The sequence below is a fragment of the Sceloporus occidentalis genome, unplaced genomic scaffold (genome assembly GCF_023333645.1).
Source record: "Sceloporus occidentalis isolate IW3139 unplaced genomic scaffold, rSceOcc1.0.p SCAF_85, whole genome shotgun sequence".
In the NCBI taxonomy this organism is placed as follows: Eukaryota; Metazoa; Chordata; class Lepidosauria; order Squamata; family Phrynosomatidae; genus Sceloporus; species Sceloporus occidentalis.
The window spans coordinates 2,160,512-2,176,918 of NW_028317065.1; the positions used below are offsets into that span (position 1 = coordinate 2,160,512).

Here is a 16,407-nt window from a genome sequence, read left to right on the forward strand (position 1 = left end):
AATTATATTATTATATTATATATAATATATATATATAAAATTATGTATATACATATATTATTAGATTTTCATATATTTTAGATCTATACATGTATTTATATTATTTTTTTTATATTACATACACGTGTTTACTCGTACCTATTTTTTTCCCTAAGGATTATAAGCACGCAATTATTTCAATATTTTAGTAACTTGTAATGGACATATCAATCGGAACATGCAAACGGTATATATAACGTAAAGTTTGATTTATTCCTACTTATATCGTGCCCTGATCTAATTGCCTCCAAAAGCGGCTTTTCGATGGTGTCTTTCTTCTTGTTTGTGTGGGTTTGTTTTTGTTTTAAAATATACTTATCCTAAAACAAAGCATAACATAAACCATAAAAACATCCTGGTGTGTATGTGTATATATATACAAAATCTATAATTATACTATATAATTATTTATAGTACGTATATAGTTTTGGGAATAATGCTGATTTCCCGGAAATGAGCAAAACTAATTGTTTTTAACACTGATTTGCTGTAATTAAAGATTTTTGACATTCATCTGTTACTGTTGCTTAGAAGGGAAAACGCCAAACCTCTCTTCGGAAATGAAAAATACAAATTCTGTCTCACTGTAAATTTTAGCTTTTTTTAACTCTAATCAACAAAATCTGTCCTTCTTTTCCTTGTAAGAAAATAAAAACAAGGTAAACGGTATACTATTGGTTATTTATAAGCAGTTTCGATATTAAATATATATTTAATATTAAATATATATAACAGATAGTATGTGTAATATACCCTTTTACATATATATATATATATATATATATATATATATATATATATATATATATATATATATATCACACATATTTAAAATTATATCTGTCTGTATAATATTTCTAATATCTTCGGGAAATTATGGCATTTCACATAAAAATAGAGATATCCTGAGAATAATGCATTTAGAAATAATAATAAAAGCGAATTATTTAAAATCCGTATGCTTCAAAATGTGGTTTGCTGATAGAGTTCCAGTTTGCTTTAACGTATAGGTGTATGATAGCTGCACTTTTCATATGTCTCTATACATGGTGTATATGTAGAAACATAGAATTTGCAGGGAGATCAGACCCATTCTGCTCGCCTTTCCTGATAAAAAATACTCAGACCTTAATCAGTCCTTGGTTTTGATTTAGATTCAGGAGCCGTATGTCTATCACACGCATGTTTAAATTGCCCATCTACCACTTCTGCTGGGAAGTTGTTCCACTCATCTACCACACTCTCAGTTAAGTGTTCATATCCAGCCCCTTATCTGTAGGCATCCTGTGCATGTGTATCCACAGGAAGCAAGTGCAAAAGATGTATTCAGATTCCGTGGTCAGAATACCATACCAGAAAGCCATTCAAGCAGCACGACCAACTGATGTGCCTTTTATTTACATGGGCAAGTTGTCTTTCATCTGCACCCTCAACACAAAGGCTTAGTGCTGAGATCAGGTTCAGCACTTAAAGTAATACAACTGATTTTCTCTGGATTCCTAAAAGTTCTAATTCAGATCATGGGAATCCATATTTCTTTCTTTCTTTCTTTCTTTCTTTTTCTATCGTTCTTTCTTTCTTTCTTTCTTTCTTTCCTTTTAATTACAATATTTTTTTGTAAACTTTTATTTTAACCACTTGAGCACTAAATTACCATGAAGCAAAATATAACAATAATAACTAAATAGAAAATTATACAACTCTTTGTACAAGATTTTAATAATACAACTCTTTGTACAAGATAATTAATAGAATGCCCCTAAAATTAATAAATTGTAACTTTAGGAAAAAACACTTCTGGAATATTTGTACAATATGCGTTTGTTTACTGATGTGTAAATAATAAAGTGTTTGAGTATAGATGTCTTTAGTGCAGATGTATTAAAATACAGCTCTAAGCATTTAAAGTTATTCATGCCCTGTCTCTCTTTCACACACAGCTAACGTATGTAGTGTGTCATCAGGGTAGTGGGCACTTTACATTAATATAAGCAATTTTATACATATTTACATTAGAGATATTAGTGATATTTTTCTTAAGCCATCCCAATTGATTTTCAGTACATGCTTGTTATATATATATATATATATATATATATGTTAAATATAGTTTGTAGATAAAATAAAAATCTGGCAATATTTCTATATTTATTTTATAACAGAATGATGATTTTCCATTCATTGTTTATTGTATCTATTTTATGTTAAAAGGTTACTTCCTTAAAATGCAAGTTTGTAGATGAGAGATTCTTTCCGCTTACACAGAAATGGCTTTTGAAATTCTTGGGACTTAAGTTAACACTTAAATACCCAACAAAACAAAAAGCACAACCATCAGCAAGATGTGAAGTAGAATTGGAGCTGTGACACCTGGCTGCTGGTCCCCTGGTTAGAGATGCTCAGAGCCTGCTGTACACTGCACGGTGCAGTAATTCAATTACTGGATGCTGTTTGATGCCATGGGACAGATGTCCACTCAAACTGCCCTTTAAATTAACATATGATGTCAACTATTATCCACTTTGTACTCTCAGTATTAACACTTTCAGGGCAAGAAAACACAAGCAGAGGCTTTTAAAAAAAACAAATATCAGCAAGTGCAGGGCACAGAGGAACCATCAACTGGCCTACCAATATTTAACTCACTGAGTGCTGCAGGGTACCTGTTAGGATTTAAAGTGTAAATATGACAGCCCTACCACCATCTATAAGACTGCGTCTGGGAATAAGATAAATACATTTACATTGAGAATGTTTATTTAAGTCATAGTCATTAAGTATTAATAACACCTTTGGGGACCTACTATAGAGTTGAATTTACACACAGAGCTATCCATGTGTATTTTTTAAGTATCTCCATCTTAAGGAAATTTGATGTTTTTTTGATAATTCATAGTTTTTGCTAAGGCACTGTAGTAACCCTTTACACCCCCCAACTTCCAAATAAACTGCCAACCTCAATGATGATGGGGCCACCCATTGGCAGACAGGGTCTCTTACTGGATGCAGGTCTCACAAACAGCCAGGCACATCCAAGCTGCTGTCACGGTTGTTTATGCATTGGTTTCAGAATCCACTTTCAGTATATTAATCAAAATCTATCTGCTGTATCCAACTGAGCAATTGCCACACTGAAGGGCCCTTTCACAAAATATTGATTTTAACTTGATCACTTGATCACATAACCCAGTGCATCTTTATGATTTGTCAATTTTAATAGTGCTATTAGAACTTAATAACTTGACTTCCTTTTAACTTGCGCATAATGGGCTGGATTCAATGCTAGAGATACATCTATCGTAAGCAAATGAATATCCATTCTCCCATAAATTGCTATGGAGGGGAAAAAAAGAAAATAGTGATATACTATTGAATCAGGTCACTACATCAATGGTTTCATCTTTTTTTTCTCTCCACTGCAATCAACAGTACTATCTCTTGTCACTAAATCCTACCTAGTATCTGTAATACATATATCCAACAGTGTTTATACATACCCCCCTCCACCCCCAGTGAGTTCATATTAAAATAGATGGTAACAATAGTAGTTACACTAGAACAAAAGGAGATGAAGCCTCTACTCATAAGAGGTCATTGTTTACATAGGGATAAACAAACCAGTACAAAAGGAACAAAAAATTAATTGAGTGCATATATATATATATATATATATATATATATTTACTCACAGAGTCCATTGCACACCATTCCAAATATTCCAAGCCCGGTGCTAGTAACCAGCAGTTTCCATATAAAACACTTTCAAAAAGATGGTCAGCACTCTAGGTCTTTAAATTGACAATTTCATTTTATTCAAAGTCAAGTCGACGTTTCAGTCATTACTGACTTTCATCATGTCCTGATGAAAGTCCGTAATGACTGAAACGTCGACTTGACTTTGAATAAAATGAAATTGTCAATTTAAAGACCTAGAGTGCTGACCATCTTTTTGAAAGTGTTTTATATATATATATATATATATTCTTTGTGTTGTCCATATATTTTTTTCAGCTCCCTCATAGATCACCAGGACTGTTTTATATCATACAATATTTAGTATGCATATCTTTAATTCACACATAGACCTTGAAAAACATGCTTGTAATTATTCTTGTGCATTCATTTTCCTTTATTTTGTTGAAATAACTAATGCATTGTAGAATACTAACTATGCTATGTGTATTGACTCCATACAGAAATGTGTGGGGAGTTTGCTTAGTTGGGCTTTGATGTTTTGATATGAGTCAGTATGAATGTCTGCACGTCTGTGCGGCTAGCTGGTGTAGGCCCGGCCACAAATGCGCAAACCAACATTTATTGTTACCTTGCCTATAATTTGAAGTTTGACTGTATACCATCAACCCAAGGGATGATGGGAGTAAAATAATAAATTCAGTTGGCGTGCTTTAACAGTAAAGGCTCAAGTTTTTAGACTCTCAGCTGCTTCTAAAATGACTACCCAAAATTATATTTTACCCATTTCTTATTTGTTATTAAAGTATGCTTTCCAACTGTTGTACACTATAAATATGTAATTTCTGGACATTATATATTCCTTTCTATATTTAAAAAAAAACTAAAATATCACACACAAAATACTTCTATTCGCTTTTAAGCAATTCATTTTATTTACAATGAAAAACATTTATTTCAATGGAGGTTTTTTTCTCTTAGGTAGACTCACATTAGCTTCACATAAAATAATCTTCAATATTGAATTTGCTCCAAAAGCTATTAATCACACTTGATGAGTTTGTTTTAATGTGATTCACTGTGGAACATGAGTGAACCTTGCCTGATTAACAACTAGAGATAATATATTTCCCCAGCTGGGTCACTGGAGTCTTCTGCCCAAGGTGCTGTGGAGTTTACGGTTTCTGTACTGTTATGGGCAAAGTGCTCACTCAATAGTCTGGTAGATGTATATCCAAGAAGTCTATGGCCTGCGGGTAATTGTATACATTGGTTAAAATTCACCCTGAATATCGGCATTGTGCAAACATTTGCAGACAGTCTAAATATTTTTTATTCTAAGGAATACTATTTGATAGGTCATCAGTTATGTATGTATGTATGTATGTACACATGTCTCTTTTTATTAATTATAAAATATAATGCTATAATAAATGTAGAGTAGGAATGCTCGGTTTTGGTTTCGACATGGCATGTCCTCACTAGTCAGTGACTGAGACAGACAGACAGACAGAGTTATTTTGTAGGTATGAAGCGGAGGAGAAAAGAAAAGGGTCAGGGGCAGAATAAATGGGGATAGCAACTTAAAGCCATAGTTCTAAAAAACAATTCTGGTGCCAACATTTAAATGTGAAAAGAAGGGTGGCAATTAGGTTAGAAAAAGATAGGTGGCAGACTGAGCAAGATTAAGGCAGAGTCACTGGTCAGCTGAGCTGATACCCCAAATGTAATAAGAACATCCCGATCAATTATAGATCAATGCTTAAATGGTACCACATGCTCAAGTTGATGAGTTATATTAGGGTGTTTATTATATGTATAGGTTGTGTATATAGTGTTTTTATAAGGCTTGTATACAGTTTGTACTAATGTATTATTATTTAATAATTATCAAAATTTCTTTAAAGGATCATAGGGCTCTAGATCATAAATGGCCTACCAAGACCTATGGACAATGCAATGAGAGGAAACACAGTGTTTTTGGAAAAATGCATATAAAGGACATAACAGAGAGAAATAAGGCAGGGGATTAGAAGAAGACAGAGATATAATTAAGAAGTATAGATGATTCTACATGGCAACCCTAAAACAATGATAACATTAAAAGACTGTGTAACTCCGAGGTAGACGGGCAGAGTACATCTGAAGGTCCACTTGAAATACACAGGATAGTGATGACCCAGAGCATTCCTAAGAAATTAAAAAAGAAGGAGAAATATATATATACATACATGCATGTTAATTGTATTCATCAGAGGCCTAGGAAGATCCCAGCTGATCTGTGGCCTGTTGCTAAATTTATATACTCAGAGACTTTGACAAATTAACTAATAGCCTTGGGGGCCTAATTATCAAGGTCTCCAGAATGCACAATCAAGGCAAATAGACACAAAAAGACTGCTCTTGATTTACTAAACACATCAACCGTATGAGTTTAAAGAGCATAAACCTCTATACGTGTAAATGGCTCTCTAAATGCTTTTCTGCTCGATAGGCCTGCTTTCCATTGCAGGACAAGTGCAGCAGACACCCCCAGCAATGACGGGGTTATATGATGGCTATAACATGTTTTCTACTTATCCATCTGACATCAGAGAGTAAAAGGATAGCTGGAATGATCAAGAAATTAATGGTGTAAGAAGATTAAAAACAATTTGAATAAAGACTTACAACCTATTATTACTGATTTTTTAAATGTGGCTTGTGCAACTTGGTAGCCAAAGTGACATTTTACAGCTTAATTGGTCATTTGTAAAGGTTTTGCAGTGGCGTAGTTCGTTAAACTATAATTGTGGCGATCATTGAACTATGCTAATCACTTTCTTAGTAGAGAGCATTTTTTTTTGCTGTACTGCCCCCAGGAGGCACTACTATGTATAGCTTGACAAGAACCCCAATCTTTTCCTTTACAGAAAACGATATTTAGAGTTCTAAGAATTGTGCATGAGATCAGTTTTTTATTACCTTAACATTTTTTGCTTTTGTTCATCTAAGGCACACTAGAACTAAATAGTATAAATAAGAAAAACAACAAAACACCAAAGAACAGAAATAGGATGTAAACAAGGATATATTTTATTATACCATGTATTAAGCTATTTATATTATTTATTTATTTTACACGAAACATAAAAAGGGTCATTGACAATCATACCTGCTAGATGTTTCCGAATCCAGTTTCCTAATAAAAATGGTTTATGGATAAAAGCAGACCTTTCTCATTCATTGTATTTAGTAAACACAATTTTGTTCTATTGATATTACTTGATAATGGGCTCCACACGTTACTCTTAGATGGTACATTTAATTCAGCAGTTGCGCAATGGTCCAATTTGCATGGTATACCCATACCTCCTTAAGCAACCAAAAACAGGGAAGTGTATGAGGCACTCATAAAAGAAAGGTTGCAACCTACGGTTTGGATGAATCCCTTGGTTCGTTGCCTCTGCTCTTCTGTTTTTTACTCTTGTTATGCTGTGTATACTAATCAGTTTCTCTCACAGGTTCTAAGGGTGGATGCTGCTAAGTTTCTACAAGGTCATGTCAGGTTAAAAACCCAGTTGCCTTTTAGTTTCTTCTCTCAGATGCACTCCCCAACGTTTATGAAACCTTGAAACATACATCAGTTATCAGGCAGGGGTTCCATGCCTTAGCAATTCTTAATGCTGGTCAAACATTTGATGACTTGGTACATTTAGTTTTGAAAAAAAATAAATATATATGGCTGTGAAATACAAGGATTTAAAAAATCTTCAAGACTAGACTAAGTGGTCCATAGACCTTGCTATGGACATGGAACACTTTGTATATTCTTGCTCTCATGTTAAGTAGATTGACTGTGTTCTTTATATTAAGTCAAAGATTACATGAGGGTTTGTTTTGAATGTTCTAGTTGCCGTTGCAAATTGTATAGTTCCAATACTAATAACACACATTATTTCAGCTTTCCACCTGAGAAATAGTAATGAAATATCCATGCTTGCTACAGCAGTTGATATGCACTTTAATTAAAACATGATAATAAAGGCCATGTATCAAGAGGATCCATTGACTGGTATTTGCAATTCCCATCGCTTTTAAGAAACTAGGTGGCAAAAATGACTTCATATTAATTATAAAACTTAAAAGACATAACATTTTCACACTGTATATATTATAAAATACACTCTCCATCTAATCAAAATGAAACTTCTATCTTGTGTATTGTATTATTCCCAACAATTAGTTGGATGAATTAGGTTGACGGTTATAAGGCTGCCATTGTCTCTGAATACAGCAACTGATTTAAATAAATCTTCAATTGTTTTTAAAACAATTTTTACCGAGCCATAGTCTTAGATTAATCAAGCAGTGAGAAAAATCTACCTAAAATCCTATTTTATGAGGGTGGATTAATTAGGTAGGTGGATTATTGAAAGTCTTTTCTTTTTTTTTTTTTTTTATTAATCCACATAATGTTTTCCTCACTGGGGATATTTTGCTCATAAATCCATGTGGTTATTGTATGCATTTTATATGACTGTAATACTTGAAAAAGTTTTTTTTTAATACTTTAGTCACATTAAACAGAATGACGTACCTTAAAATTACCGGCAATAATATTTCTGCAATACGTGGATATCATTTTTTTAAATCAATGATGCAAACTGTGACAACTGTGACAATCACAAAATAGACATTTATACATAATTACACCTATCTTTGTTCATTATGAAATATTTTGTGTAATATGAACTGTAAAATTGACTGTGATGTTGACCATCTGCAGATATATGTGTTTTTACCTGTGAGCAACCATATTACATATATTTAAATAGTGCCAGCAGATTCTGTAACGCTGTTACAATAGGGTGTAGTGAAAATAAACACCAATTTAAAATGAGATAACACAAGTTAACACATACAAGTTAACAAGTATTTATTTTTACACACAGAAAGGGTAGAACAAATTCATGCTTGCCAACAGGGCAAGCTGTGCAAAAAATGTTATATAAAAAAAACAAATAAATTTAATTTTATATGTGTAGTATTATTTGCGTGTATTATTTAGGTTCATTATTTTATATTTTTTTATGCTAATATCGATGCTAGATCACATAAAAATGCGACTTCTTTCTCTAAAAATTGTCTATATTTAAGCAGCAGGATGGCTTGTTAATGACCATTGTAATGGCACTACAGATTCTGCTGGTGTTCTGTAAATAACATCTAATGTAGTTGACAGTGATGTAAAGATAGGAGTCAGAGGAGCAAACCACCATTCCTAGAAGGCCTATATATATATATATATATATATATATATATATATATATATATATATATATATATATATATAAAAGAACAAAACACATCTAGAAACTAGAGTATAAAACACATTATTTGCCTAACATAAATTATACAATTATACAATAGAAAAGTTTATAGCATCAGGTCAGAACATTTGGTGTTAGCCCTTGTTTCTTACATGTGGATATACAACTGTTGGAGAAACCAACCCAATTCAGAAATGCAGGCCCACTTAGATTAACCAATACACGATCACTCAGGATTAAAAGCAACGGTAGTGTTGGGAATCCAGTGTCTTGTATCGATTGATAGAATTTGTGAGATACTACTAACCTAATAATCCTGTTGTTCTGGAGGCTGATCGCGGCACATATGTAGTATCCTATTGCTCCCTCGGTGGCCAGATTTTTAGGGCCATAGACACCTACACATTTGACAGTGATAAAAGCTTAAAAGCTATGTTAATTAGTCAATTTTGTATTAATTCACACGCTTCATCCTGTCTGAGCCTGTAGCAAGAGATACATACAGTGTTAGCATGGAAGGGCATCCTTTGTCTTCACACAAATATATAAAATGATTAAAATGAAAGCAAGACTTATATTAAAAATGCATACATTGTTAAAGGTAGATATACACCCATAGAAACCAATAGAAACTCAAAGTGCATTGCTATTCTAATACCTCAAAGTGAACATAACTTGATACATTTCTGGTGGTCATTCACTCAAAGCAGATGCGACACTACACAAATGTCGATTTTCAGGCCACCACAATGTTCTCACACACATAAGAACAAAAATGGTTTTTTTTATTACAAAATAAAAGGAATATGTGTCATGTGTGCCGAAACCCCCCAAAATGTAGAGATGTACTGTGGATTATGTGCAATATGTGGGTCAAACGTCATTTCTAACACCTCTCTCAATAGTAACCCTCTCTTGCGCTCTCTTTCTGATGTCTGTGTCTAAGCCCTGTGCCATACACAGGCAAGGTATAACCATTTAATTGGGTCTTATATACATGACTTTAATTTAGATTTATAACATTAATGTGCTGTTATTGGCTGGAATCAAATGAATAATTACAACTACAGGGGTTATACTTTGTTTTGATCTGGTTGGTTTATGCGATAATCTTACATACATTGCCTGCCAGACATTGCAATTTTTGATCGAATTGGTTGAATGGATCTGTTTAATGTAATAAATTTTTGTAATACAGTTTGTAGAAACAATAAAAGAATCAAGTCCATGGTCATTTTTTTTTCTTTTACTAATTAATTAGTAGGACTTTATTTCACCATAAAAAAAACTTTATTGTGCTCCATATTTCCCCAATTTTACCCATTTAATTTCCCAACCAATAGGTTAAACATTTGATGCGGGACAAGTTCCTAGAACTTCTTTAGAGACTTGACCTGGGTCAAATGTTTAACCTGTTTAATGCTGCTGCAAGCTTGTTTTCACTGGGTTTCGTATGGAGTTGGCACAATGTTCTTAAGATATATTGGTACCCTAAAGAGCACCATTTGCCGGCTGTGGCCGGCTTTAATTAATGGCTTGACTGGACCATATTCGTTATTAGTGTGGATTTCCTTGGATCATTTTAGAACATTTTTCAGGGAGATATGTTACAAATATTTCTGTGTGAATGATTATATGAGCGTTTGTATTTTTGTATACAACACTTATATGATGTAACATATTTAACATTATTTGTACAATATATGTACTTTTTTGAGAAGTTTTTTTGTTGTTGTATATAGTTAACTTTTTATAATACATTTTATTTGCGATGCACATTATATGTCAAATGCCATCTGGGGGCAAATATTAATTTTTTCTAGATATTTAACAATATTGACGTCTACAAACAGGTGAAATTATTACGGATACTGAAAATGAGACATATTGATCTGTGTGCCAAGAAGGACATCCTTTATACCTCAACAGTTAATAGTGCTTAGACTGTATACTTGATGGGACAGGCCACCCAATGTCATATTAGCGATACTAACATGTTTTTACTGTGTCTAATAATTGGTATAGCTGTTGCTTATATTATCTTTTTACCTAATGCATTTATTGCACAATTGGAGAGAATAGAAATCACTCCTCCACAATGTAATATCTCATAGTCAATGATTACAGCTTCCTAAAAGAGGCCACCAGAAAATGAGAATCATATTTAAGGTTTTGTCCCATAAAAGTGGTATTTTGCCTGAATTTTCCAATCGTTTAATGTTTATCTGCTCATTTGTTTCCCAAATCCCCTCTGTGCGGTATATTGTAGAGTAAAGTAGAATACATCAACTAACAGCATGAAATGGATTTCTCCAGGGGGAACAGCTGGGAAGCTTTAGATTTATAACAATCAGAGAATTTCTCTGTAATACACAAACTTGAAGATACTGAGTACAAGGTCAGACCACTCAAGAGTAAATAGATGTTTCTGCTCTAAGTGTTCCTTCAAGGGAGACTCATCTTGACGACTGGCTATACAATATACTTCTGAAACTCCTTAGCACATTTTTAGCTACTGTTTGGTTAGGATAGTGTTATGGTACTATGCCATGTCAGATGGTCTGAATATCTGTCGTCACATTCTCTGTGTCTATGCCCAGCTAACAAGATTAAAGGCTTGACACAACTATCTCGAAACCAACATCCATAGGCAAACTGCAAATTTTGAGGCATTTTCCACAGAGTAGATTCCATTCTAAACAATAAGCATTTAAGCCAACAGTAAACCATAAAGTCATATAACAGGCACAGAAAAATGCACTTTTTTTTTCCTGGTAACATCATTGTTGGCTGTTTCTTACCATTCTGGCGCTCAAAGGTTTAAACATGTCATACATACTAGAATATGCAATTGAACACGTAGAATGCCAGAAAATGTATATAGCCGTAGTAGCCCAAGAGAAAATGTAGTCTTTAGTTGATACATTTGAGTAGATAACTTTTATTGGGATAACATAAAGAAAGATGTAAAATGACATAAGCTTTTGGGATCATAAAGCTCTCTTCTTGTGAAGGAAGCAGAGGTGAATATGGAAAAGACAAGCCCTCTCCTAAGCTTTTTCTGTGCTGGCCCAATACTATCAGTTTTCAACTATTAAAAAAAGACGGGATTCATCCTTGAACAAACACATAGCAATAGTCCATAGGATACAAAGAGGTTAAAAATTGCATTGTTTCTGCTGTTTTCTGGGGTTTTCTGTATAGCCTATAAAAATTGTAAAAAAAAATTCACATTGAAAATAAAAAAACAAAACTTGAGAATAGTAAGATTTGTGCTTTTTTGTTTAATTGTATAACCCCTGCTCAGAGTTGTTTATGAACCAGTTGAGGACATTCTATGTCGCCCTTAAAACAGTAGTCCTTAATGATTGCGAGGAGACAAATAAACCTTATTGAAAAATATAACTTTTAGTTTAAGGGTGGGTAAAAAAAAAAAAAAGATTAAAAATAAAGCTGGCATAGAAAATTCCAGATTGCATACAATATTCATAAAGTAAGACAGAAGGGCATTTGAATAGCATAAAAAAACAGACCTTATAGATGCTCCCATGACAACTTCATTAATTTCCTTATGACTTCCTTCTTTAAAAGTCCTTTAAAATGGGGTAAACCAGCTCCAGAACATATAATGAACATTCACTCTCAGCAAATAATAACAACAACACTTTCAACCATTTTAGTTGTAAAAACAAATGTAATTAACTATGAAGTGTCTATAGATAGCTATAGCTATAAATATATATCTATATATATCTATATATATATATATATATATATATTTATATATATAGTATACATTGCACACACTGTGAATTTGAATAATTTTGCAGTAGAAGTCATTGTGAGAAGTGCGTGACACAATACAATCTGTTGGTCTCTTATCTTTCTCCAGAATATCAGAAGCTAACATATTTTCCATGTCCTGCTTTATGGCCATGCTACTTCTCCTGTACTCTGCTACCCAGTAGCTCATCAAATCGGCGTCTCGTGTAATTACTCATGCTTATACAACTGGCTTCAGATTGGGTTTGACCTCCGTGCCTTGCACTTTATAATTGATGCAGCTGAATTTCTTCTGTGGCTGCTTCCCCTTACACCTCTAGATAGGAAGCTTCTTAGAACCTTATGCTGTCATTTTCTACTGCTTGTCTTCACGAACATATCTATATTACAATTTTTTCTTTAACGCCGTTTTAATATAATTTTCCTCCATCTCTATAGCTGAAAGGCTATAGTAGGATATTCTCTATTATAATTTAACATCTTTATTTCATTTATTTCTAACGTATGACAGAATAGCTTGACTGTTCCACACTGTAATTTTAATGCAGCCCTTTACCATCAATATAAAATCCAATCACATAAAGAAAATTGCATTAGAGAGGACACATGTTAAAACCATTATGAGGCATGTAGTCAGTGGCATAGGATTGGCCCTAGGGTGGCAGGCCAAGGGGTCTTGGGCTGCTTTCCTAGGGCCAATGCTCCCTAGTCCTCATCAGCTCTTAGTGGGCCTGTTGGGTAGATCAAAGATGTGCAGACTTGAGTAGTATACTTACTACCTACTCAGTGTGACCTAATGCGGAGCTTCATTATATATAAAAAAAACCTTACCAGCCATTTTATTTTACTGAATATCACCTTTAAATGGTTTTATGGTAGTAACATTCCAGAAGAAAAATTACAAATGTAAGCATAGTTGCTTACCGTTCTAGTAATGTATGTAGTAAGGTGTGTGGAACGTGACAGAAAACTACTGTATGCCACAACCACATCTTCACATTCCGTCCTACGGTTACTTATATAACTACAGGAACAATGCCGCTGGATTTGGTTTACAAACTCTGGTCAACATTAAGACATTTCTTGTATGTACAGCCATTCACAATTTCTTGATGCCCCTGTATCATTTTTTTGTATTGCAGGACACGGTGGCGTAAATCAACTAGGGGGGGTGTTTGTGAATGGTAGACCCCTTCCTGATGTAGTACGACAAAGAATTGTGGAACTTGCCCATCAAGGAGTGAGGCCATGTGACATCTCTCGGCAGCTACGGGTTAGCCATGGATGTGTCAGCAAGATTCTCGGCAGGTAATACTGTGCATTAGATCCCTTCTAAAAATAATATTTTTTTTACACGCATATTTTAAACATTAGAATTCAATTCCTCAATTATTGAGATTTTGACTGCCCAACAAGACAGGTGTATTTTAAAAATAAAGGAATATTTACTGGAAAATACATTCAAAATGTATCAAGAAGGATTTTAGTTATAAAATAAGCCTGTTTTCCATGTCACAAAGAATAAATGTGTTTGCATGGTAAATCTTTCATATACCCTTTTCATTTAAGAACATTCAATCGTTTCACTTTCATTTCCGTAACATACCATAGATACGATATGAAAATTTTTAGCTCTGGACAAAACCTTTGAATATATTCTAACAATAATGGGGCTTGTAAAGTTAAATATTATTGTTAGTTTATTTTTTTTTTTTTAACCCAAAATGCATCTTTAATCATTTTTTATATTTTATACCATATAATCTTCATGAAAAATCTAGTAAATATTTATATTTTACTTCAAGTGCACTCTTGTGGAAAATATGCAAATATCTACACACGCTTTTATTTTCTTTTTACCGGCTGCAGTGATCACGTTTTTCCAAATACGTTACATGTTCACTGAGCAATTGTGTTGGTAAAAATGATGAAAGATTCTTCATAATTGTGTGATTTTGTGCAAAATTACTTTCCTTCATAAAATTATTTTGTGTAAGTATTTGACCATTAAAAACGACAAATTTTGCAGTTTTCTAAAATACTATTTTCTTGGTTTTATCACTCAAATTATCATTATCTAAAGATATTTAGATCGCTAGAGTACAGTTTAGAATATCTTATTTATTTTAATAGTGGATTTGCAAAAGTCACACGGCTCCCTATCATTGCTGTGAATTAGAATACAATGTTGGTTATGTATGAAAAAAAGTGATTCTGGTGTAAAGTTTGAAAAGGGGTCTTATCACCATAGCAACAAATGAAATGATTGTGCTCATTGGATCATTTAATTGGTTGCTACGATAAAAAGGCCTTTTCTTCTATTGTACTGGAATCACCTTGTATACATGTATCACTACCTGCAAGCAACTTAATCAAACAGTACATATTCCATAGGATACAACCAGGGCTGGACTGACTATGACAGGGCGGCCCCGGCCCTTTTTGTTTTCATGCTAACGTAATGTGAGGCTGTCGGCAATCTATCAACTGTTCCCCACGGCCAGTTGGGTCTGGGTACAACTATGCACAGAAATACCATCCGTTCATTTTTAACTAATCTTGATGTTATTTCTTGGCCAAATATCCACATTTTTAAAGATCGCATTTTTTAAATACTTTTTTCTCCAAAGGCAATGTCAGTTCATACAGTTGGCCATATCTATAGGTGTCCACCACTTACTGTCAAACTCATGTAAGCTTCACTTGTTCATGTATTACTATGCTTCCTCTGCCTCCTCTCATGCTGTACTTTATTGGTTCTGCATTTTCTATAAAGCAATGGGCAAAGAGGCGACATCACGATACTTTTGTAATTGTATAGGTAATTTAGAATAAAATATTGTATTTATACTCTAAACTTTGAGAACACGTTATCTCTGTTTAAGCACACTTTTTGTGTGTTTTACTACTGTAAAGCACTGTGAAATCCTGATTATCTCCAATAATGGTGTGGTTCTAGAAACGGACAACGGTGGGCAGGAGGAAGGCCTATTGTGTTTTGGGTCCCAGAGATGGACTGCCTTTGTACTAGCAGTTTGACTCGCTTAACACCACTTAAGTGAATCTTATCCTAGTCTTCTTTAGTGAACTAGCTCAGCATAACGGAAACATCATGGAGCAATGAATGAATTTAGATATGTTGGCATTTTGAAGTTCAGCATGTTGATTTGTTTCATTTAAGCTGTCAACAATAAATTGGAATTTCATAGCTCATTATTTGTATAAATATTAATTACGGTTGAACCCTGTCTTAGTTTACCAAATAAAAAGGCTCTGTAATCAGATGTCAGTAAAAGAATGAATGCAATTATAAAATGAATTTGTTTTATAATCAACATGCTGTATTATATGCTTATGTGCTTTGGAGTCTGCACAAACTTTACGCTTGACCCTTGCAAATGCTTCTTGTATATTTACACAACTGATCTCTAGTTTCAATGCATAAACTAGGATTGGACAACCCATTGTTCATGCGTGTGACTTGAACTTCTAGGTTTGAGACTGGAGTCTCTGGATCACCAGTGATCCCCAAGATCAGCACAATGAATATATTTTTGGTTTGAGGTTGTGTTAATAAAAA

At 33.6% G+C, this 16,407-nt stretch overlaps 1 protein-coding gene across 1 annotated transcript in view; it reads left to right on the forward strand.

Annotated features, from left to right (window-relative positions):
- LOC149285071 (paired box protein Pax-5) overlaps positions 1 to 16,407 on the forward strand; it is a 94,788-nt gene that overhangs the window by 300 nt on the left and 78,081 nt on the right. The window contains exon 2 of the mRNA XM_089495827.1: positions 13,970 to 14,135. Within this exon, the coding sequence (XP_089351953.1) occupies positions 13,970 to 14,135 (166 nt within the window). The remainder of the gene's footprint in view (positions 1 to 13,969; positions 14,136 to 16,407) is intronic.